This window comes from Hakea prostrata, chromosome 4 (assembly GCF_041222555.1).
Source record: "Hakea prostrata isolate BN-2017 chromosome 4, UWA_Hpros_2, whole genome shotgun sequence".
NCBI classification, from domain to species: domain Eukaryota; kingdom Viridiplantae; phylum Streptophyta; class Magnoliopsida; order Proteales; family Proteaceae; genus Hakea; species Hakea prostrata.
Genome location: NC_142603.1, coordinates 9,546,051 through 9,570,444, shown reverse-complemented (window position 1 = coordinate 9,570,444; position 24,394 = coordinate 9,546,051). Strand labels below are relative to the sequence as shown.

General features: G+C 36.9%; 3 protein-coding genes, 1 non-coding gene and 1 pseudogene across 4 annotated transcripts; all 5 read left to right on the top strand.

Moving 5' to 3' along the window:
• The first annotated feature begins 282 nt into the window (after nucleotides 1-282).
• LOC149017704 (putative pectinesterase 11) lies at nucleotides 283-2,378 on the top strand. Its single transcript, XM_089154340.1, has 5 exons — nucleotides 283-608; nucleotides 701-854; nucleotides 1,201-1,389; nucleotides 1,484-1,719; nucleotides 1,918-2,378. Exons 1-5 carry the CDS (start codon nucleotides 376-378, stop codon nucleotides 2,108-2,110), a joined length of 1,005 nt encoding a protein of 334 aa, XP_089010466.1. The 5' UTR covers nucleotides 283-375; the 3' UTR covers nucleotides 2,111-2,378.
• A 2,091-nt stretch (nucleotides 2,379-4,469) lies between these two features.
• On the top strand, nucleotides 4,470-6,822 carry LOC149017703 (putative pectinesterase 11). The gene is made up of 6 exons (XM_089153068.1): nucleotides 4,470-4,492; nucleotides 5,161-5,400; nucleotides 5,484-5,636; nucleotides 5,760-5,949; nucleotides 6,058-6,293; nucleotides 6,630-6,822. Exons 1-6 carry the CDS (start codon nucleotides 4,470-4,472, stop codon nucleotides 6,820-6,822), a joined length of 1,035 nt encoding a protein of 344 aa, XP_089009194.1.
• A 3,078-nt stretch (nucleotides 6,823-9,900) lies between these two features.
• On the top strand, nucleotides 9,901-13,865 carry LOC149017701 (putative pectinesterase 11; annotated as a pseudogene).
• On the top strand, nucleotides 12,268-12,351 carry TRNAL-CAA (transfer RNA leucine (anticodon CAA)). Its single transcript has one exon. It is a non-coding gene; the product is annotated as a tRNA-Leu (tRNA).
• LOC149017700 (putative glucose-6-phosphate 1-epimerase) lies at nucleotides 13,842-24,336 on the top strand. The gene is made up of 10 exons (XM_089152026.1): nucleotides 13,842-14,011; nucleotides 14,349-14,462; nucleotides 14,781-14,894; nucleotides 15,649-15,700; nucleotides 21,543-21,680; nucleotides 21,795-21,893; nucleotides 22,403-22,500; nucleotides 23,646-23,753; nucleotides 23,873-23,954; nucleotides 24,248-24,336. The coding sequence occupies exons 1-10, from the start codon at nucleotides 13,944-13,946 to the stop codon at nucleotides 24,311-24,313; spliced, it is 939 nt and encodes a 312-aa protein (XP_089008152.1). The 5' UTR covers nucleotides 13,842-13,943; the 3' UTR covers nucleotides 24,314-24,336.
• The last annotated feature ends 58 nt before the right edge of the window (nucleotides 24,337-24,394 follow it).

Genomic DNA, 24,394 nt, shown 5'->3' with positions numbered 1-24,394 from the left:
GAGCCTCTATATTGTCCAATCCGATGGATTCGTCATCATGAGTTTATTAAACTAAGTTTATATGGATTTCTATTGTCTTATTACGTACGTACACTATGATCAAGAATCAAAGCGAATTTCGCATTTGAAGTAGTTCGGAAGCGATTATAACTTTCTAAATGATTCATGTTTGCTTGAGCTTCGCCCAGAAGAAAACGGCTCAGCTCTTGGTTTTTGGTTGACCTTTTGTGCTGGGTGCCTTATAAATATAACAGAAAAGGTTTCAAGCTTCTCGTTCACTGTGTTATCTTCTTTCTTTTTTCTTACTTTCGACATTTATTAGCTCTTCATCATCTTCGAGACAGAAAGAAATTACAGATATTGGTTTTGCTGACAATGGAGATTCAGTTTCGTGTTTATGTTCTTCTTCTTCTTCTTCTCTTCATTACTACAACAGTATGTTCTTCTACTTCTGGTGCAACTGAGCCCAAAGATAAGTCTACAGCCCTTCTCATCAAAGTCGATCAATCCGGAAATGGTGATTTTAAGAAGATACAAGATGCAATCGATGCCATCCCATCTAATAATTCTGACTATGTCTTTATAAAGATTAACCCAGGGATCTACAGGTTTATCTCTTTCACCTTCATGATCTAGACATGGAAACGCAGTTAAAATTTCTAGTAATCTTTGATATCAATCATTTATATTATATTTGCAGAGAAAAAGTAGTGGTGGATAAACCCTTCGTAACTCTGAGTGGATTAAAGGCAAGTACAACCATAATTACAGGGAGTGGCTATGGAAACATATTCGAGTCTGCTACCCTCTCCATATTGGCTACTGACTTTGTTGCTCGATATATCACTGTAGAGGTACGTATTATCATATTTCAGTTCCAATGAATAATAGTTGATCTCAGAGATATAAGACTGTAGTTGTATGAGGACTAGGGTTTTGGTTGCTCTGGTAATCTAGAAAAAAGACCAGTGAAGCATAGTACTTTATAAGAAGATGTGAGAGCGGTGAGAATTTCTATAAATAGTAGAATCTCTTTCTCTAGGGTGGATGTAGGCAATTTTGTTGAATCACGGTAATGTTTTGTTTGTGTTATTCTTCATGGTATTGCATCTGTTCCCAACAAATAAAGAGTGTTCAAATTTCTACTTTTCGCATTCTTCCTAAACCCTAATCAGTTATTAATGCTGATGTGATTTCCAGAATACTTTTGGGGCTGGAAACAAAGCAGTTGCATTAAGAGTATCAGCAGATAGAGCTGCATTTTACGGGTGCAGGGTACTGTCTTATCAAGATACCCTCCTTGATGATACAGGAAGACACTATTACAACACCACTTACATCCAAGGTGCCACAGATTTCATTTGTGGAAATTCTGCTTCTTTCTTTGAGGTAGATATCTATCTCCAGTACTCTTAGAATTCCAGAATTTCACTTACAGTGAGAAAGATTCTTTCTAAAATGTTCGCATTGGCATTGCTTGTAGAATTGTCATTTGCACTCCCTATCGAAAGGAACTGGGTCAATCACAGCACAACGAAGAGAATCACCTTCAGAGAAAACTGGCTTCACATTCTCGAATTGCAAGATCACAGGAGATGGGACTTGCCTCTTAGGAAGGCCATGGGGATCATACTCGAGGGTGGTGTTCGCCAAGACTTACATGTCTAGTGCTGTTCTGCTTAAGGGATGGGACGATTGGGGCCGTTCTTCCACTCATAGGTAGGTACATTGTTAGATACTTGATTAGTGCGCCAAAAGTTCAAAGGCTGATGGAACAAACTGAGTCAAGCTCTTTAACCTATTTCACACTAGGCTGGCACAATCTAGCGTCTATACACCAGATTGGACCTTATTAGGTACATAACATATATTGATATGAACTAATTATCCTTTCTCTTCATTATTATGTGTTTTTAGCACGGCCTTCTATGGGGAGTACAAGGATTCTGGACCAGGAGCAGCTTTAACAGGAAGGGTTAAATGGTCAAAAAAGCTTTCGGACGAAGAGGCAAAACCCTACTTGAGCATGGATATGATCGGTGGCACGAGTTGGCTGAGGCCTGTACCTACCCATTTCAAGAGACCCTCTTACATCATCTCCAACAAGTAAAACAGAGATGAGATTGACAAAGAATAATTAACTAAGGAATTCATTTGATTAATTTTCACTAATCCAAATTCAAAGCTGATTGAAAATTTGGATTAATATTGTTGTTTATAGTTTTTTTTTTTTTAATCATACACATCCATTGGGATTCACTGATCTTTCTCTTAATCAAAGAGATGTATATTTGCTGTATCCTATTAAACAAGAACAACTTTTGTATAAATAATGGGAATTCAATGTAATTAATATATTATTTTTTGTCTAAACATAATGAAGCGATTGACTTCTTGATGCCTTCAACTCTATTGCCCTATTGGTGCTTGAAAGAGGAATACAGGAAGAGGAAGTGTGAAATAATTCTTCCCCTCTAACGCATCTACTACTTGTTATCTTCGTGAATTCAAATTTACTTGTTACAAGCCGTCAATGTACCAAACTCTAACTTGCGCTATTTGAAGGGAACTCTCTTTCTCCTTTCTTCTATGGGTATTTGTGCATCTTTAGATGCGGATTGGACTAGTTATATGAATGATCGAAATCCACCGGTGGTTACCTTATTTTCCTTGGTTCTAATCTTGCTTCATGGCAATTTCGTAAACAATCCATAGTCGTTAGATCAAGCACAAAAAGTGAATATAGGGCTCTTGCCTTTGTTACAGCTGAAGTTACTTGGGTTCAGTCTTTGCTTATTGAGTTGCATATTCCTTTGGGCTTTCCTCACACTTTATGATGTGACAACATTGGTGGACATATCTTTCTTCTATCCTGTGTTTCATGCAAGGACGAAACATATTGAGATCGACTTTCATTTCATGCAACAAGGTCTCTTGTGGAGATCTTTTAGTTCATTTCATCTCAATCAAAAAGTAGCTTGCTGATGATATTCTTACGAAGGCCTTACCTACTTCTCGGTTGCATTTGTTACAATCCAAATTCAACCCTATTGATGGTAGCTTGAGTTTGCGGGGGGATGTTAAGGTTACTACGGGTCTTACATGAACTTTGTATTAGTGACTTTGATGTTATAACTATTGTACCCCTCCAATGTACCTTATATATGTATGCATTAATATACACTTCAGTGGCATTTATTTTGGAGAATCACAACACCTATAAAGCCAATGAGGCACAAAGGAACATAGCAAAAGCAAAGAAGATCAAGCACAAAAAGGCCTAGAAACGAAGGCACAAAAACAATAAACTAGACTAGCACTATGTTTTTTCTGTTATACTTTTCTTTTTCTTTCTAGAAGTTCCCTTTAGGCTATGTAAGATAATTATACTCCCGAAGGGTTCCAATACCACCACATTACTTGTTTACCAATGGTGAGGTTTTAGCTAATGAAAGTGCAATTAATTCAAAAGCATCTTAGGTAGACAAGCAAAACCTACACCCTTCCCTTAATGACAAAGCTAATTAAGTGTGATTAACTTCTTCTAAACTTACATCACTTGCTCATGAAGCCCTCTAAATGAGTTCGGATTCTCTTTCCCTATAGGTAGAGGATTGTGCTCCCTTCACAACTTTACCATTATGAGTTTAGAAGGGACTCCACTTGTGGTCCATGGGTGGGTCCCTCCTAAACATATGATTGAGCGTGTGAGGGGGAGCACAATAGGATCCAAACTCTACTAAAATAGAGTCCAGGATGCTACATGTCTTTTTTGAGTCTAGATCCTCTCCATCCAGGCAGCCTGTCCTCCCATCCCCCCACCCTCCACCCTAAGGGTTGGGCTGCGCATATTAGGCCATGTGTGGGGGATGGGGATCCATATATATCCTTTACAATACACCTCCTTGCAATTCTCAGCAATTAGAGTCTAGGATTGTGACATATAGCATCTAATTATCCAACAATCATAATTAGAGCCCAATATCAGGGAAACATTGTTCTTCTCCAACTAATTGTCTCCTATTTTCTTTCCTAATTAATTAGAAATGAAATCTAAGAAATCCCTAAATTTTTCCCAACTTCTAAATTCCTTTGTGTTTCTTCACAGTAGGTAATCACACTAGGAGAGAGGAGGATCCATCGTGAAGCCTTTGTAAACTCCATTTTTACCGGTTAAGACAAGTTCATTCACATTGTTAATGGCAAACTTCATTTTTACAAGTAAAGAAAAGGTCATTCACATTATTAATGACTGAATTGAAGAGAGAGTGAAAGAGATTGAAGAACTTGAATAAGAATATAATGGCTGAATGGAGAAGAAAGAGGAAAGACAGAGTAACAGTGGAAATTAGGAGTGAAAAAAGTGGAGAAATTGTAAGGGGGAAAATCAATATTTTCCTAATATTGGGTTTTAATTATGACTGTTGGATAATTATATGCCACATGTCACAATCCTAAACGCTAATTACATGGAATTGCAGGCAGGCGAATTGTAGAGGATGTAATCCAGTTGGCCTAGGATGGAGGAACGGGCTGCCCAAGTGGAGAGGATTTGGATTTGGATTAGTCCTTTTCAACCCTTCTTCTCACCCACATACAATGCAAGTCCCCATCAGTATTCACTCTTACAAGCTTTGCTAACACAAGGCGCTTTCTACTCATCATCTCTCATTCTCTCTTTCCTTTAGGCTTGTTAATTTGTTTTCTGCCAAAATTGCATTGAAGAAGTATCAATCAGATAATTGTCTATCCTACTGCATAGACTATTTACCAACAACTTATTAGATAACTATCTTACCAAGACACTAGTTAGTTAACTCTTATAGTCACGGATCGAAGAATTTCTGCTATGGTTGGGTAGATTGAGCGGAAGAAAATTAACGGCCTAGTTCTTGATTTTTTGTTGACCTTTTGTGCAGGGTAGCCTTTTAATTATAACTAAAATGGTTTCTCATTCTGTGGGTGTTTTTTCCCTTTTTGTTTTTTAAATAACAATAAAGTTATTCAAGATTTCATTATGTGGCTGTTTCCCTCATCGTTTCTTACTTATATATACTTTCTACATTTATTATCTATTCATCAGCTTGAAAAGATTATTTTGTTGAAAATGGAGATTCAAGTTAGTGCTTGTGTTCTTCTTCTCTTCTTTACCACAATCAGTTTTTCAACTTTTGGTGTAACTGAAGCTCCGGATCCGTCAGCAGCTCCGAATCCGTCCACAGCTCCGGATCCGTCCGCAGCTCCGAATCCGTCCACAGCTCCGGATCCGTCCACAGCTTATGGAATCAAAGTCGATCAATCTGGAAAAGGCGATTTTGTGAAGATACAAGATGCAATCAATGCTATCCCATTTAGTAATTCTGAATATGTCTTCATACGGATTGAACCAGGAACCTACAGGTTTTTCTCTTTCACCTTAATGATTTAGTCATGAAAAGAAAGTTCAAATTAAACTTGTCGTGATCTTGGATATTATTTTGCAGAGAAAAAGTAATTGTGAATAAACCCTTCGTAACACTAAGTGGAATAGTGGCGAATACAACCATAATTACAGGGAATGCCTTTGGCAACATATACGAGTCTCCTACTGTCACCATATTGGCCAATGATTTTGCGGCTCGATATCTCACAATAGAGGTATTACCATCTCAATTCTAGGGAGAGAGAGTATCCAAATATATGTTTCTTCGCATTCAAAATCCTTTCTTGGGCTATCAATGGATCTCACTTATTTATTATTGATGCTAATCTAATCATCGAAATACACACGGGGAAGGAGAGAGAGCAGTGGCATTGAAGGTATCAGGTGATAGAGCAACATTTTACCATTGCTGGATACGATCTTATCAAGATACCCTCTTTGATCATATAGGAAATCACTATTACAACACCTCTTTCATCCAAGGTGGCACAGATTTCATCTTTGGAAATGCTGCTTCTCTCTTTGAGGTGAATATCTATCTCTAGCTATCTAACAGTTTCACAATTCGAGAATTCATGACTCAGTGAGAGAGCAAAGGGCATTCTAATAAATTCTCATTGGCATTTGACTTGTAGTACTCTCATATTCAATCCCTGTCGGAAGAAACTGGGGCAATCACAGCACAAAAAAGAGAATCAAGTTCAGAGCAGACAAGTTACACATTCTCGCATTGCAGGGTGATAGGAGTGGGAAAATGCTTCTTAGGAAGGCCATGGGGTCCTTACTCAAGGGTGGTGTTCGCCATGACTGAAATGTCTAATGCTATTCTACCTCAAGGATGGGACGATTGGAGTAAACCGTCCACTCATAGGTAGGTTTATATGATATGAAGAATCCAGGCCATCTCCTCGTTAGGGGAGAAGAAATAAGAATGTGTTCTCCTTACGTTTCTCAACCACACAACAGGGCAAAGTGAAACACACCTCTGAATATTGACAAAATGTATCAGAGATTTGACCTTCAGTGGGTCCCATCCCCTGTTGTAGTTGAGAAGCATTAGTGGGTCCCACCACATGGATTTTTGGACTTTGACTTTGATATGACCCTACTATAAGGACAACCCAAAATCTCTCTCTCTCTCTCTCTCTCTCTCTCTCTCTCTCTCTCTCTCTCTCTCTCTTTTGATTGTTGTGTTCTATGCTTTCAGTACGGTCTTCTATGGTGAGTACCAAAATTATGGACCCGGAGCAACTTCAACCGGAAGGGTTAATTGGTCAAAAAACCTTACAAGTGAACAGGTAAAACCCTACTTGGATATGAGCATGATCGGTGGCCGAAGTTGGATTAGGCCTCCACCTACCCTTCTCAAGAGGCCCCCATTCATCAAACACAACAAGTAATGAGAGATGAGATTGATCTTTGTGTGTTCAAACAAGAATAACGTACTTCTGTCAATTTGATGTAATAATTATTTTGTATAAGTAACAATGAGAGTTTCTTCTTGTTTTTTTGTTTTTTTGTTTTTTGTTTTTTTGTTTTTTTTTTGTTTTTTTGGTTTTTTGTTTTTTTTTTAGAACGAATAAATAATGGGAATTCAATATAATTATTATTTATTTTCTGTATAAACATAATGAAGCAATCGATTTCTTGATGCCTTTATCATTATTGCCCTATTTGTGCTTGAAAGAAGATGTTAGGATTAGAGCGATTAATCACACACAATTGAAAAGAAAACATGGAAGAAGGAGACAAGAATTTTACCCTTTTTCACCTAAATGTGAGGCTACATACATGGACCCTCTACGGGCTATTGGGACCCCATGTCCATCTTCAACACAATGTGAAGCATGAGTCATACTAAACAGAGGGTTATAGGGAGACATATAAAATTATTCAAATCTTTGAACCGAAAAAAAGGGGAAAAAATTTATTCAAATCTCAGTTACAAAATTTTACATTAGCTCTAAATGAATTTCAGGCTATGATATTTTTGGAAAAGTTACAATCGTCAAATATTTGAAGAGCTTGAGTAGTTCAAACAATAAGGTTTACAGAAATTTCTTTTACCAGGTATAGTATTTCACTTTCCTCCCTTCCATTTCTTTGACTTTCAGTTCGTTTACTTGCGTAAGAAATGAAAATATTTTAAAGTAAAATGAAAATTATTATTCTAAAAAACATAATTTAAGTGTTTGAGATTGCTAGATAGAATACTTTTCACATTTCAAACGAGAATGTAATCTTGACCCAAGGTGGCACAGATTTCATCTGTGTAAACGCTGCTTCTTTCTTAGAGGGAGATATCTCCAGTACTCTTAAAATTCTAGAATTTCACTTATAGTGAGAAAGAAACATTCTAAAAAGTCTCCATTGGCATTGCTTGTAGAATTGTCATCTGCACTCCCTTTTGAAAGGAACTGGGTCAATCACAAGCACAGCACAATGAAGAGAATCATCTTCATCAGAGCAGACTGACTTCACATTCTCGATTGCAAGATCACAGGAGATGGGACTTGCCTCCAAGGAAGGCCATGACGATCTTACTCAACGGTGGTGTTTGCCAAGACTTACATGTCTAACGTTGTTCTGCTTAAGGGATGGGACGACTGGGGTCGTTCTTCCACTCATAGAAAGGTATTGTTAGGTACTTGATTAGTGCACCAAAAGCCATGGAATAAAACGAGTCAAGCTCTTTATCCTATTTCACACTAGGCTGGCACAATCTAACGTCCATATCCAGATTGAACCCTATTAGGCACATAACATAGATTGATATACATGAACTAAGTATCCTTTCTCTTCATCATTGTGTTTTGTGTTTTTAGTATGGTCTTCTATGGGGAGTATAAGGATTCTGGACCAGAAGCAGCTTCAACAGGAAGGGTTAAATGGTGAAAAAAGCTTTCAGACGAAGAGACAAAACCCTACTTGAGTATGGACATGATCGAAGGCAGGAGTTGGCTTAGGCCTGTACCTACCCATTTCAAGAGACCCTCTTACATCATCTCTTGAAATGAGTTCGGATCCTCTTTCCCTATAGGTAGAGGATTGTGCTCCCTTCACAATTTTACCATTATAAGTTTAGAAGGGACCTCCACTTGTGGTCCATACGTGGGTCTATCCTAAACATATGATCGAGAGTGTGAGGGGGAGCACAATAGGATCCAAACTCTCCGTGTCTTTTTCGAGTCTAGATCCTCCCCATCCGGGCAGCCCATCCTCCCATCCCCCAACCCTCCACCCTCAGGGTTGGGCTGACGCATGGCCTAATATGGGCAGCCCAACCTAGAGGGTGGGGGATGGGGATCCATACCCTCTACAATACACCTCCTTGCAATTCTCTGCAATTAGAGTCTAGGATTATAACATTTATAGCATCTAACTATCCAACAATCATAATTAGAACCCAATATCAGGGAAACATTGATCTTCTCCTACTAATTGTCTCCTATTTTCTCTCCTAATTAGAAACGAATAAGAAATCCCTAAATTTTTCTCAACTTCTAAATTCCTTTCTTCTTTTCTTCACATTAGGTAATCACATTAGGAGAGAGGAGGATCATGAAGCCTTTGTAAACTCCATTTTTACCAGTCAAGACAAGTTCATTCACATTGTTAATGACAAACTTCATTTTTACAAGTAAAGACAATATCATTCACATTATTAATGGTTGAATGGAAGAAAGAGGAGGAAAGACGATTAACAATGGAAATTAGGATTGAAAAAAGTGGAGAAATTGTTGGGGGAAAATCAATGTTTTCCCAATGTTGGGTTCTAATTATGACGGTTGGATAATTATGCCACATGTCACAATCCTAAACCCTAATTACATGGAATTGTAAGGAGGCGAATTGTAGAGGATGTAGATCTAGTTGGGGATGGGGGAATGGGCTGCCCAAGTGAATGGTGGATATAGATTAGTCGTTTTCAACCCTTCTTCTCACCCCTGTACAGTGCAAGGCCCCATCAGTATGCGCTTACAAGCTTTGCTAACACAAGGCGCTTTCTACTCATCATCTCTCATTCTCTCTTTCCTTTAGGCTTGTTTGTTTTTCTGCAAAAACTGCACTGAAGAAGTACCAATCAGATAATTGTCATTACTACTGCATAAACTGTTAACCAACAACTTATTATGATAACTATCTTACCAATACACTAATTAGTTAACTCTTATAGTCAAGGATTGAAACAATTCTGCTATGATTGGAAAGATTGAGCGGAAGAAAACTGCCCATGCCAGTTCTTGATTTTCTGTTGACCTTGTGTGCATGATAGCCTTTTAAATATAACAGAAAAGATTTCATGGTTTCTCATTCTGTGGGGGCTTTTTTTTTTTGTTTTTATTTTTCTTATAGAAATAACAATAATAACCATTCAAGATTTCATTCTGTGGGTGTTTCTCTCTTCGTTTCTTACTTATACATACTTTCTACATTTACTATCTATTCATCATCTTGAAAACATTATTTTGCTGAAAATGGAGATTCAAGTTCGTGCTTGTGTTCTTGTTCTCTTCGTTATCACAATCTGTTTTTCTACTTCAGGTGTAATTGAAGCTAGAGATACGTCTACAGCTTATAGAATCAAAGTTGATCAATCTGGAAAAGGCGATTTTGTGAAGATACAAGATGCAATCAATGCTATCCCATTTAGTAATTCTGAATATGTCTTTATACGGATTGGACCAGGAACCTACAGGTTTATCTCTTTCACCTTAATGATTTAGTCATGAAAACGAAGTTCAAAGTAAACTTGTCGTGATCTCTAATATTATTTTGCAGAGAAAAAGTAATCGTGAATAAACCCTTCGTAACACTAAGTGGAACAGTGGCGAATCAAACCATAATTACAGGGAATGCCGTTGGCAACATATACGAGTCTCCTACTGTCACCATATTGACCAATGATTTTGTGGGTCGATATCTCACAATAGAGGTATTACCATCTCAATTCTAGGGAGAGAGTATCCAAATATCTGTTTCTTCGCATTCAAAATCCTTTATTGGGCTATCAATGGATCTCACTTATTTATTATTGATGCTAATCTGATCATCAGAATACACACGGGGAAGGAGAGAGAGCAGTGGCATTGAAGGTATCAGGTGATAGAGTAGCGTTTTACAATTGTTGGATACGATCTTATCAAGATACCCTCTTTGATCATATAGGAAAACACTATTACAACACCTCTTTCATCCAAGGTGGCACAGATTTCATCTTTGGAAACGCTGCTTCTCTCTTTGAGGTGAATATCTATCTCTAGCTATCTAACAGTTTCACAATTCGAGAATTCATGACTTAGTGCGAGAGCAAAGGGCATTCTAATAAATTCTCATTGGCATTGACTTGTAGTACTCTCATATTCAATCCCTGTCAGAAGAAACTGGGGCAGTCACAGCACAAAAAAGAAAATCAACTTCAGAGCAGAACAGGTTACACATTCTCGCATTGCAGGGTGATAGGAGTGGGAAAATGCTTCTTAGGAAGGCCATGGGGTCCTTACTCAAGGGTGGTGTTCGCCATGACTGAAATGTCTAATGCTATTCTACCTCAAGGATGGGATGATTGGGGTAAACCGTCCGCTCATAGGTAGGTTTATATGATATGAAGAATCCGGGTTATCTCCTCGTTAGGGGAGAAGAAATAAGAATGTGTTCTCCTTAAGTTTCTCAACCACACAACAGGGCAAAGTGAAACACACCTTTGAATATTGACAAAATGTATCAAAGATTTGACCTTCCGTGGGTCCCACCCCCTATTGTGTAGTTGAGAAGCATTAGTGGGTCCCACCACGTGGATTTGGACTCTGATATGACCCTACTATAAGGACAATTAACCTCACATATCTCTCTCTCTCTCTCTCTCTCTCTCTCTCTCTCTCTCTCTCTCTCTCTCTCTCTCTCTCTCTCTCTTGATTGTTATGTTTTGTGTTTTCAGTACGGTCTTCTATAGCGAGTACCAGAATTATGGACCAGGAGCAACTTTAACAAGAAGGGTTAATTGGTTGAAAAAGCTTACAGATGAACAAGTAAAACCTTACTTGGATATGAGCATGATCGGTGGCCGGAGTTGGCTTAAGCCTCCACCTACCCATCTCAAGAGGGCCCCATTCATTAAATCTAACAAGTAATAAGAGATGAGATTGATCTTTCAGTGTTCAAACAAGATTAACATAATTCTGTCAATTTGATGTAATAATTATTTTGTACATGTAACAATGAGAGTTTCTTCTTGTTTTTTTTTGTTTTTAGAACGAATAAATAATGGGAATTTGATATAATTATTATTTGTTTTGTGTATAAACATAATGAAGCAATCGATTTCTTGATGCCTTCATCATTATTGCCCTATTTGTGCTTGAAAGAGGATTATAGGGAGAGGTATGAAATTATTCAAATCTTTGAACCAAGAAAGGGGGGGGGGGGATTATTAAAATCTAAGTTACCAAATTTTACATTAACTCTATATGAGTATCAGGCTATGATTTTTTGGAAAAGAAAAATGTGAACGAAAAGACAATCGTCAAATATTCGAAGAGTTGAGTGATAAAACAATAAAGTTTACAGAAATTTATTTCATCAATTACATTATTTCACTTTCCTCCCTTCCATTTCTTTGACTTCCAATTTGTTTACTAGTGCAAGAAATAAAAATATTTTAATATAAAATGAAAATTATTATTCTAGAAAATATAATTTAGGTGATTGATTATTAGATTGAATACTTTAATTGTGTACCTCGTTTGCTTTATTTGAATACAACCATCTTGAGCCAAAGGTATTTTCACCATTATGTTTTTCTTATTAGTAATTATTGCCTTTTGCTTCAACATAAATATCATTCAGTCAGGATGGCCGAGTGGTCTAAGGCGCCAGACTCAAGTTCTGGTCTTCGTGAGAGGGCGTGGGTTCAAATCCCACTTCTGACATTTTTTTTTTCTAATTTTTTTCTTAGAACAATATGTTTCAATTTCTTAATTGTCGTGTACCTAAACTAAAACTAATTAATTTTCGATTTTTATAAAAGTGACAAAGAATTGAAGAATATATTCAATTACACCAGATCTTCTGAGACACTTTCACTTATTTTGAGAATAATTAGAGAATATTCTTCACAATGAAATATGAGTGGTTTGGAGTTATTTGACAGGGCACGTGGCATCACATGTTTCATGAGAATAAGAATTATACCATTTCTATCCTCTCCTCTCCTCTCACATGCCACTTGTACTCATTTTTCCCTTTTTATAACAAGAATGAGAATTTTTTTAAAAAAATTAATGAAAGGAAAAGGAAATACTCTTTCTTCCACTTATGAGGTGTTTTTATTTTTAGTCACTTTTGTTGAATTCTTCATCTTCTAAAGTTAAAGACTAATTATTACATTTTTTTCAGTCACTCAGTGAATTCTTCATCAACTAATTCTCTTTCATGAGAAATTTATAGAATCTATCCTAAGTGGACGATGGGTAGATTCTATCATTGGTTTTCTCTTAAATATATATATATATATATATATATCAAAACTTTACTAGACAAATTGATGTCTTATTTATAAGAACAAAAATGTAGCTGTTTATTTTGTGGTTGGTCATTTTTCACTTAGAGAATTCTTGATGTATGCATGCAATTAATTAGGATGCCTTAAACTTCTTATGTCTTCTTTCGCAATATTTCTTTTTCTATTACCCTAAACCCCAAATGCAAAAGAAATTCAATAGAAAATGTCACGGTTGAATTCTTATGTTATTGTCAAAAAAAGAATGATGTGTAAATGTGAGATAGATAAACATGTACTACTATCAGAATATGCTTGTATAGAAGTCATTGGCATCGAGTTTGCCTCTCTGTCCCAACCCAGTGAACCCACTAACTTGTTATTGTTATACACATAAAATGTGCAAATCCTTCTCTTTTCCCCTAGGATTAACAAAGAAGTTGTATATAATTCATATATACAATGAAGGTTTATTCTATTCTCCACTCCCAAACGAAAAAATGAAAAAAATAAAAACAACACACAAAATTCACCCAATATTATATTTGAAACACCTAAAACATTATTAGTCAATGGATATAAGAAATTAAGTATAAATAATCAATAGTCATTTGGTATGAAAATCAATTAACTACTTTGAAGATTATTCATAATTGAACATTAGGTAGATGTACAGCATTTTTATTTCTTTTTTGGTTGAAAGCATTTCTATTGCAAAGATCGACAGCTTTTTTGAATGATTATTATTCGATTGTCCACCATAAAATTCGTTGACATGGGCTTAAAAATTCATTTTTTTCCCTCTCTCTTCTCTGGTGAGAACATGTTACTGGTATGAGCGTATTACTTTTGAACTTATTGTTATTGAATATTAGTTATTATCAGAAGAGAGGACTAAAGATTACAACCCACAAGGCGATTGGCGGGAGCTCTCTCTCCATCTAAAGCTGACTCTCTGTACTGTTCAGCTCTGTAGATCCGAAACTGCGAACCACCAGAGTTACACCCACAGAGAACCTAAAGATGGCAACGAATTCTATGGTGTCTTCTGTCCTGCCCATGAATTCCTTACACCAAAGGCGACGAAACAGGTGAGTCTTTGCTTCTGCAATTTGATTTCCCGTCTGGGTTTTTCAAAACTTTCGGTTCGTAGATACACGCCACATTGCTTCGCGATTCCATGATAGTATCTCGATGTTCAATTTTTCCCCTTTATTGGGTTGATTCCGTAGACGAAATGTGATATTGGGTCTGCTTACTTTCTTGAGAGACAATCTAATTTCAGGGGTTTAGTTAAGTATCTTGTCTGTTATTATTTGCTGAAAAATTATCAAAAAGAAGAGGGCTTTTTGTTCTTTCTCCTTATTCAGTAATATTTGATGCTTTTGTTGTGTTTGATGATATACATCTCCTCGATTTTTTGCGCAGATCTAAAGGGCTCGCTGTTTCATGCGCGCAACAACAAGTATCTTCTCCCGGAGTTCAACTTACAGAAGGAGAAGGGAAATTACCGAAGGTTTTGCTGAAGTCTGCTAATGGTTGGTACGTGTTTGGGTGACTCTTCAATCCCTTCTGTTCCTCCTTATGAAAACCCATATGCTTATTTTGTAACACATTACTAACTTTCAAGTTAGATAGGATAGAACTTCCATGGGTATTCTTGGATTCTTAAGGTGTTCAATTTGTTGTAAATTCAAATGTTATCTAATAATAAAAAAACATGCAGCACCTACCAAACATATTTTTCCTGTATTTAGATATTAGGCCACTTTCTTATTTGGAAAATATCAGTCTTGTGCAGTATTGTCTCACCCATGCAATATGATCACAAAAGGAACTGACTTAATCTCTTGTTTGCAGTGAGGCTGATATTTATCTCTTCGGTGGTTGTGTCACATCATGGAAAATTGCAAGTGGGAAGGATCTCCTTTTTGTTCGGCCAGATGCTAAATTTGATGGTAAAAAACCTATCAGGTATCTGCACTTCAGCTTATCCTTTTATGTGACTGTACTCCATGGTCTTTAAGTCTTTATTTGATTTGTGCATGATGTTCGTCTGAACTTCTGATTGATAAAGTGTATACAGTATTTGGTATTCTATGATGATCTGATAAATTATTTTGCAAAAAGCATAGGATGATTAGTTGGTATTCAGTTGCAGAGAGAGGATTTTTCTTTTCCTTACTGTAGGGGGAAAACATAAAAGGTTTTGTGGTAATACAACAATTAAATTTGGATTCTCTGACTTGTTCCCTGTGGTGGAGGGGTTCAGATCGTAGTCTCTGATTTGTCCATAGCAAGAAAAAAAAATATGATCAAGTTCAGGAAGGATTTCTTTTCTATCCAATGGATTCTTTCTCTGTGTGTCTGTGTGGAGTTTATTTCCCACTAAATTACGGAATTCAGTGGTCTACTGGTGTGTGAATGTTATTTGTTCTTCATGTTGCTCACATACTACCAAGTGCACTAATAACTCTCAACTTAATGGCTTTTGAACTGAGGACCATGATATCAACTGCCAACTATCTGTGCTCTCCAGCTTAAGAGGTTTAGCTTATTTGATGAGTACCATGAAAATTTGAACTATTTTGCTGCCTTTTGGTTTTTGGTTTTCAATCCAATGTAGGATGCATTTGATCAGGATGACTTTGAAGGCTGAATTTTCATTATTGCTGTTATTTTCCTAGTCTTCTTTTTCACAATACTAACCACATTTTTATGAAATTAGCGGAGGCATGCCACATTGTTTCCCACAGTTCGGACCTGGTCCCATTCAGCAGGTGTGGATCACTTCCATTTCCTCTTTCCAGTCTTTGCTACTAATCAATTTATCCATTCCTCTTATTAGCTTGTTTTACAATAATTGGACTTTATGTGCTGTCATGAGTATTGAGTGGGTGTGCACTCCATGATGGCATGAAATCAAATAAGTTTTTATGGTGTCCATCTCTGATTGTATTGATACTTAAACCAAAAGCAAAAGCCATTAATAAATAGCTCTAGATAATGAAGATATTATTAACATAGTGTGGACTTAAGAATCTATATCATTGTATGCACTACAAAAAAATTGCTTTTAGTGGCGGTTTTTTCCGCCACTAAAAGTTCTAGAAACCGCCACCATTCGTTTGGTAGCGGTTTAAAAAACCGCCACGAATCGGCCGCGAAATGTGCCGCAGCCATTTAATGGTGGCGGTTTTCGGTACCACACGTGTAACATGCAATTAGTGGCGGTTTTATTTTTACTGCCACCAATTCTTTTAATTTTTTTAATAAAATTTTTCCCTGTTTTTGCATTTATTTATTTAAGACAGTACAAATACATAAATAGAAAGAATAAAGAAACAGAGTCTTGAGGGAATTGAGTCATGGTCTTCTTGTGAGGGCCACCGCTGGATTTGGAGAAGATGATCTCAAAAACAAGCAAGTTCTTCCATCTTCCAGCAGCAATTCAGCAACTACAGCAGCTCTATAACCTAATCCAAGTAAATACAGCCACCCCAGCACCTCTCCTAGCCCATGGCCCCCACCCCACCCTTTTCCTCCTATCACAGCCTACAAAGAACCCTCCCCACCCCTGCGGCAACCCTAGAAACTCCACCCACCCTTCCCCATACCCAGCAGCATCCCTCCCTCATCTCTTTCTCTGTCTTTCACCCCCTCCCCTTCCCCATTTGGATCTTGCCACAGTAGTAGAATAGAAAAGAAAGAAAGGTAAGATCCCAAGATCCAACCACATACTAAAAAAAAGTAACTAAATGGCCCCACCCTCAAAATTGTTGTCATAATGGTCCTGCCCAAGATGTTCTCCAAGAATGGTCCCACCCTCAGAAGCCATAAGATTAGGTTCAGCAAAAAACAGGAAAGAAAATAATTTTTCTAACATTTTATTGAGGGTTGGTCCATGTAGAATTTTCCAGTGAGGACATAAGGAATGGAATTTATTTTATATATACTATAATAATAATAATAAAAAAGGCAGCCCTTCCCTATAACATAACCTGCAGTAGGCTAGATTGGTCCTAAACACAGAGTTGAGAACTGCCAACTTAAACCAGCTAGGTGTGAAGACAAACAATAAGCAGAACAAAAGAAACAGAAGAACCTAAATCAGAAAAGCAAATAGGAACGGAGAGGAAAGCAAGGCTATAAAGTAGCAAGAAATTTCAAGAAATGGCCACTAATGGTTCTAATAAAGTTGCTAGTAGTGAGTTGCAGGTAAAGATTACTGCTCCAACTAACCAGTGAAGCTGTTTCTGAAGTTGTTAAAACCATAGCTTCCAACTTCATTTGGACACTAGAAACTACACCTTAGTGGGTATGACTTTCAGTTAAAATATCAACAGAGTTGCAAGTTGCAACCTGGGTACCTGCACTCTAACCTGTTTTTGCTTTGGGAACTGTGAGAGGAAATTAAAATAGAAAGGCAATGAAGAATGGAAACTTTAATGTGAGCAAGTGCTGGAATTTCATAACTGATCCAAACTTGACTCTAAAACCCATATGCAGCTTTGATAGACAGAGCAGGTTGAGATCTTAAACTAAGCTGCCAAAAAACCACTCTTAAGATCAAACGAAAGAATTAGGTTCAAATTCTATCTTTTACCAGCATTTTATATGGAAGTCTGTTGTACTCCTCAATGTCCAATAGCAAAAAGTTGTCATATTCTACCACCTCCTTTCTAAGCTCTAACATTTTTTACCAATCACTGCTTCTCCTAATTTCAAATCTGAAAGCCAAACCAGTGACTGCTCCCAAACTGCAAGCCATTGGATCAATCCAAAAGAGTGAAGATTGATGCAGGCAATTTCATTAACTAACCCAGATGTAGTAGATATTTTTATCAATGGTAGAAATTTCAAAATTTTCAACATTTGCCTCGTGAAACTGTAAATGCATATTCCATTGCTACCAAAGAACAAACAAACAGTCAACCCAGATTCTAGAACAGCAAGAGCAGTAAGGATATAATCAAAGATAAAGCCATGCCCAGAAAAGTGGAATTAATGCATCAATAGATGACTTGAGGAGGGAAAGTTGATTTAGATGGTTCGGGCATGTGAAATTATGATCAATAGGACTTTGTGGTATTTCCTACTAGCGTTAATTATTAAAAGATTAGTGGAACTTGGATTGAAGTGGCAAGGCAAGACATGAAAATCTAAAATTTTATTTTATTGTGGTTAGTGTTCTTTGAGATTTCCATGCATCTTGATTGGCACATCTCTTTGGCCAAATCTGTTTTTTCACTTATTGGTTATGATGAATCTCCTGTTAATGTGGTTCTTCCTGATTGCATTGATATTGAGGCCTTAAAGATACAAGATTAGCAAAATGTGGGAAAATGGCAAAACATGAGAAAATAGCGGTTTAAAGAAAAATTCTCAATCTACAAGTGCCATTTAGTACTTTTTCTGATTTCTGAAGATCAGATTGTGGGTCAAATTAGCAGACATGGTAACCAAATTAGATATCCCTAACATCACTTACAAACTAGACATAGTAACCAAATTAGAGATCCTTAACAGCACTTACAAACTAGACGCGGTAGCAAAATATATGCAATTCAAAAACCTCTGCCGCAAGTGAGCAACACCAAATGCAACTTAATATACACGTTGACATTTGCTATGAGAAGTGATTAGAATTTTCAAGGTTGATAAGCAAAAAAGAGTATACGAAAGGGTATCTTCAATTCCTACCCAGTTGCTTGTTAAATTGGCAGTAAAATCATGAAATATTTGCACAAACATGGGTGAACAGGCACAAAGGGATAGAACCTATGATGATTCCACCAATTACAATCAACCTCCAGCTTCCCCTAGTATTCATCTGCAAAATTCTAATGAAGAACAGTGGGTGTATCCATAGTATGCCTGAAGGAACTGTTATAGACAAAAAAACCAGAATTGTAGTTTCAAGAAAAACACTTAAAAGTTCAACTCGCTGCATCCCATCAAAGTAGGCTCTAGTAGTCCCATTCAAAGCCGCAGATAAAGAAGTAATGCTTAATGATCAACAAAACCATGTCATCCTCCTAAGCATGAATAACATAACAAGAAAACCTGACGCGAAGAGGGCAAAATTGAAACACCTGGAACAATGATTTGCTTAAGCAGCACCAGCACTGCCCTTGCCCTTCTTCCTCTGTAACTTCTTCGTATAGAATTCCAATTCCTTCCCTTCTAAATATTACCTCAATCTTTGGATATGGTTGATGAACATGTGTCATTCATCCAGAGGAAACATGATAAAGTTTCCTATATTTCCACCATCAATTTGATCTCAATTTTCTATTCATTTATTTATTTATCTTTAAAAAATAAAAAAAAAAATTCATTAATCAAAGGAGTGAAGGGGAGAAGAAAGAAGACAGGATTAAACTAGGCTTAAAAGACCAATCGGCTGAGGCCAAATTGTACTGAAATGAAACTTAGTCTTGTCCTCCATTCTTTTCCTTTTTCTTTATAGGAAAAATGAAATCTACCATGAAGTCTCCTTCTACATGATGGCACCCCTTAATAATATGGTTTCATAGAAAGACAACTAAATAGAAAGAATACAAATAGAAAGACAACTAAATAGATAGACAATTAAACAGTCAGTTGGACTTGTCCTACTAAGACTACTAAGCAACATTTGAAATAAATCCAAGTTTTGAACGGAAGTATCACCAATAAATAAACCGAAATAGTACAACAATTCAAACCCAAAACATTTTCTACATTTCTGAACAGGGAATCCGGAACATTGTTCAAGATCATCTTTGAACAAAAAATCTGTAGTTATCACATGGCACCAAACAGCTAAACGACTTGGTAACTATAACATATCTAAATGAGAGCTATCAAAAAGTCATAATATGTATCAGTGCTAGTCCTTATTTATATAGCCATGCGGGTCAGAATGCTTCCAGGAATTATAGTTAGTAACATTCCAAGTGCTGTAAGAAGCTTCAGTTCATCACAACTCTGGATTGGAAAAATGGCACAGGATCCTATTTTATTGAACCAATCACAAGGAGAAAATTCATATTTGACAATGCACCACATTTCGTTACAATAAGGGAAAAAGGTCTCTAAGAAAATAACTTCCATGGTTGGGTGGGAGCGCAATCAAATTCACATAAACCTTACTTAGAAACTTAAGTTTTGCAAATTCAGAAATTATAGCATTAACAAAGAAGGCCTCTAAGAAAAGAACCTCCACGGTTGGGTGGGAGAGGAAATTGATTTTACCTGTTCAACTCAACCAAAACAAATCACAACGACAAGCAGCGAGGAATTGCAAAATCTGATTCTGCATTCCATAAACAAGTTTACGTTTATGAGCAAACATAATATTATTAATAATAAAAAATAAAATAAAATAAAATAAAATAAAACAGAAAAGAAAATGTAGAGGGCGTCAGAGAAAGCCGAGATTAAGGCCACAGAATATCTGCGAAGCACATTACAGGATGAATTCGTCTTGGGGGGAAGAAAATGAGGAGGCTAAGTTGCGCATTGTACCTGAGGATGAGCTTCATTGCAAGCGAAATGGTGGGAGAGGCTGGCGATGCAAGAACCCGGGAATCCTATTTCACAACTACTGCTGAACATGAAAATCGAAACTGAAAATAGCTTAAGGACTTGGAATCCAGATCTTGAGATACTGATGTTACAAGTGGTGAAAGCGATTCCAACTTACCTGAAGCTTCAGTCGTCTCAGAAGTTCGAGCATTTGACGATTCTGACTCTAGAAAAATCCTCAAAACCTCAAAACCACATTCATCCTCTTTGAAATTCTTCCAAAATCCCTAGGATTGAGAGAGAGCGAGCTCGAGAGACGCAGGAGAGAGAACGAGAGTGAGCTCGAGAATGAGGTTTTCAACTCTTCGTCTTCCAAAATCGGAAGTGAAAAATAGGCGCGGCCGCGCGGGGTTGGGTGGGAGGAGTCTGGGAAAAGCCGGCGGTATATTTTTCGGGAATACACCGTAGGTTTCCTAAAACCGCCATAGGTTAAGGATATTTGGTGGCGTTAATACACAAAACACCACTAATATACTTATAAATACTGACGGTTTTCAAAAACCGCCACTAAATGCGTGTTACTTTCACATTCTTCCATCCGCATCGGGGTGGGGTGGTAGGTTTTTAATAATTAGTGGCGGTTTGTTATAAACTGCCACTAAGTATATATTATTAGTGGTGGTTATTATAAACCGCCACTAAGTATATATTGTTAGTGGCGGTTCATCACAAACCACCACTAATTAAACGTCACTAATTCCCTTTTTTCTTGTAGTGATGTGATATAGTAGGGGTTAGTTTGCACCTTTCATGATATCGCAGATTCCTACCAGATGAAAGCATGCATCTCTGGGAAAGATTGTCCTTCCCTTTGTTGGATAAACTATTTTTTAATGATCTCTTATGGTTATAATGATAGAGAACTTAAATTATTGTTCTACAATTTGCCAATGCTGATTTTCTTTAGCAAAGAATTGGTTGATCCTGGTTTTTGCATCTGGAAAACTGGTTCGGGTGCTATGTTTTCAGTTTTTAATCAATGTCTAATTTTTGTCTTGATTTCTGGTGATACTCCTTTTATTCTGATGTATTATTCATTTTTTGTAACAGCATGGGTTTGCAAGGAACATGAATTGGTCTATTGTTGATTTTTCCAATGCGGATGGAAATCCCATCATAACTCTGGAACTAAGGGATGCTCCTTACAGTCGTTCTATGTGGGATTTCAGTTTCCAGGCTCTATACACGGTCAGTATTTACATGAATTCAGTACTTACTCTAATTTTGTTTATTGTTTGTTCTACTCTGAAACCTAACTTAGAGTTTTTATCTTTATGGTTTGCAATTTCAATTCCTTTGCAGGTCAGGTTGAACCCAAAGAGCCTTTCAACAGAGCTGACAATAAAAAATACAGATTCTAAGCCCTTCTCATTTAATACTGCATTGCACACTTACTTCAGTGTAAGACTCTTAATTTCATTCCGAGGTGCTAATAGGGGGCCAGAGGGAGATGCTAAATTCATGTTTTTTGTTTTAAGGCATGAATCAGGTTGAATATGGATCAGTTTAATGCAGATCCAAATCTAGATTCTGATCTATGTTAAGCTATTCAGTGTCTGCATCCAGATCCAATGTAACCCATACTAGCTAATGCACATCGACTGTAACTTATACTGTCAAAAATATCAATTGGATATGGGTTGGATCTTGATAGTTTTGCTTCATTCCATTGTTTGGGGAAAATGTGAAAAAGACTACTAACCTATATCTGGATCTGACTTTAGCACAGATATATATCTTCAGATCCAAGATAGATATACGGATATAAATCAGATTGGATCATTTAGGCCTTTGTAGCCTTTTTGTTTTGTCTTAGTCGCTGGATTGTTTTGTTATACAAATAAGTGATTCATGATGCATATGTAGAATTCTCAATGGTACTTGATTGAATGTTTCCAATTATTGTACAGGGATCCGTAACAGGGGCATCAGTAAAATCTCTCAAGGGTTGCAAAACATTGAACAAGGATCCAGACCCTAAAAATCCTTTGGAGAGCATTGAGGATAGGTTTGTATTCTCTTCGTCGTACCTGTACAGTTTTCTCTAATAAATGCATGCCCCATTGTTCAGTAAAAGGTTGTTGGGTAAATCTGCATTGATCAAATTTTATACAATTCAGAAAACACTTATGGCTGAATTTACTTGTTACCTTGCAATAGAAACATCTCAATTATTAATCATAGTCCATAATAATTCCTTAAAAAAATAATAAATAAACTGAAGGGACTCAGTGTGCATGACAGGAAAGGGCAAACCCAGTGCCAAAGGCTTCTGCACAAGCAGTATTTTTTGGTTGGGGGGGGGGGGGAAGGGTGGTGATGTGATGCAGCCTTACCCCAACATTTTTTGCTTAGAGGCTGCTTCGATACCTTGACTTCAGGCTACAACTGTGGTCCACCGACGGTTGTGCCAAGGCCTGCCCCTCAGTGCATAACAACTCATAGAAGTACCAATCAGCCCATCATCAGAAAGTAAATAAAGCCTTGAAAAATTCCCTGAAAAGTCAACATGTTAAAGGTCATTTTTGCAGCTGGAAATGTTTTTGGGAAGGTGCCTATAAACTTGACATGTCATTAGTCATGGGGATCTCTTATCCATGCAGCAGTTAAAATTGTCTTTTTTTATCTGTCTGTGCTGATCAATTACAGTAATGCTTGGCCAGTTGAGCTTGGGAGGTAACCTTTTCCATTAATTTGTGACTAAATGCGTATATACTTTCTATGTGGTAGTTCAACACATAACAGTATCTTCATGCATTTCTATTTCAAAAACATCTATTGAATAAGAAATTTGTGGTATAACTAATGTAAAGGTGGAACTAAATCTAAGTACCATTTATGATTACTTCAATAAGGAACTAAATTAAAACAGTTTAGAGATACTTGTGTTACTACTTCCTAGAAGATGGATTCACATTTATTTCCTCTATATTATTTAGTTATTTCCATTGTTTTTGAAATATCATGTTCTGACATCTCCTTAACTGAGATCTTCCCTCTGCTGTACAACTTACATACTTTATAAAGGAAGTTACCATTTTGACGGATAAAGAACTCATTTTAGAGGCACCAACTTCTGTTTTAATATGAAGTATGAGCAGCATACATTTTGTTACTTCCTAAATTCTGACTCTTTTTTTCCCCGCAATTCAGGGATGTGATTACTTTTCCAGGATTTGTAGATTGTGTGTACCTCAACGCTCCTAGTCAGCTAGAACTGAACAATGGATTGGGAGAAACAATTACCCTTAAGAATACCAAGTACATGAATACAACCCATAATGTTCTTGCCATTTTCAACATTTAATGTTTTCCTGAAAGGAAAATGGAGGAACAATCATGTATCTTATTCTTTTTGTACACTTCTGTTTTCTGTGCAGTTGGTCAGATTGTGTTTTGTGGAACCCTCATTTAACGATGGAACACTGCTACAAGGATTTTGTGTGTGTTGAAAATGCAAAGGTACCAAATCATCTGATGATTTCCTTTGTTTCCTGAATTGCCTGCTTTTCCTTTTCCACCATTATGGGCACAAGATATTTCATTGTGTTTTTACCATATTTTCTTGGTTGGAGTTTCGATCTCCCTTGAGTCCTTGACCCAGAGGGAAATTGGTGAAATCATCCATCCAGGAGGTGGCATGCCCACTGAACTATAGAATGCAATGGTTCTTTCTTATTAGGCCAATTATAATTTGATACAATGGTCTGGTGAATTCTTCTTGTAATTAATATGGTTTTACATCCCACCTGCAGATTGGAACTGTTCAACTTGAACCTGAACAGTCATGGGTGGCAGAGCAGGAACTTAGCATCAGTTGAAGCAAAACTATTTTAGCTTGAGATGCAAAACGCAAAGATCTAAACTAAGAAAATGGTTGCACATGTTGAAGTACCTCGCTT

Bases quoted from the DNA above. Each gene is read 5' to 3' on its own strand.
- LOC149017704 (XM_089154340.1), top strand. From the start codon at position 376: ATGGAGATTCAGTTTCGTGTTTATGTTCTTCTTCTTCTTCTTCTCTTC. The intron at 855-1,200 runs GTACGTATTATC...TGTGATTTCCAG, and splicing joins CTCGATATATCACTGTAGAG to AATACTTTTGGGGCTGGAAA. The intron at 1,720-1,917 runs GTAGGTACATTG...ATGTGTTTTTAG, and splicing joins GGCCGTTCTTCCACTCATAG to CACGGCCTTCTATGGGGAGT.
- LOC149017700 (XM_089152026.1), top strand. From the start codon at position 13,944: ATGGCAACGAATTCTATGGTGTCTTCTGTCCTGCCCATGAATTCCTTA. The intron at 14,463-14,780 runs GTACGTGTTTGG...TCTTGTTTGCAG, and splicing joins CTGAAGTCTGCTAATGGTTG to TGAGGCTGATATTTATCTCT. The intron at 23,754-23,872 runs GTACATGAATAC...TTTTCTGTGCAG, and splicing joins ATTACCCTTAAGAATACCAA to TTGGTCAGATTGTGTTTTGT.
- LOC149017703 (XM_089153068.1), top strand. From the start codon at position 4,470: ATGGAATTGCAGGCAGGCGAATT. The intron at 4,493-5,160 runs GTAGAGGATGTA...TACCACAATCAG, and splicing joins GAATTGCAGGCAGGCGAATT to TTTTTCAACTTTTGGTGTAA. The intron at 6,294-6,629 runs GTAGGTTTATAT...CTATGCTTTCAG, and splicing joins AGTAAACCGTCCACTCATAG to TACGGTCTTCTATGGTGAGT.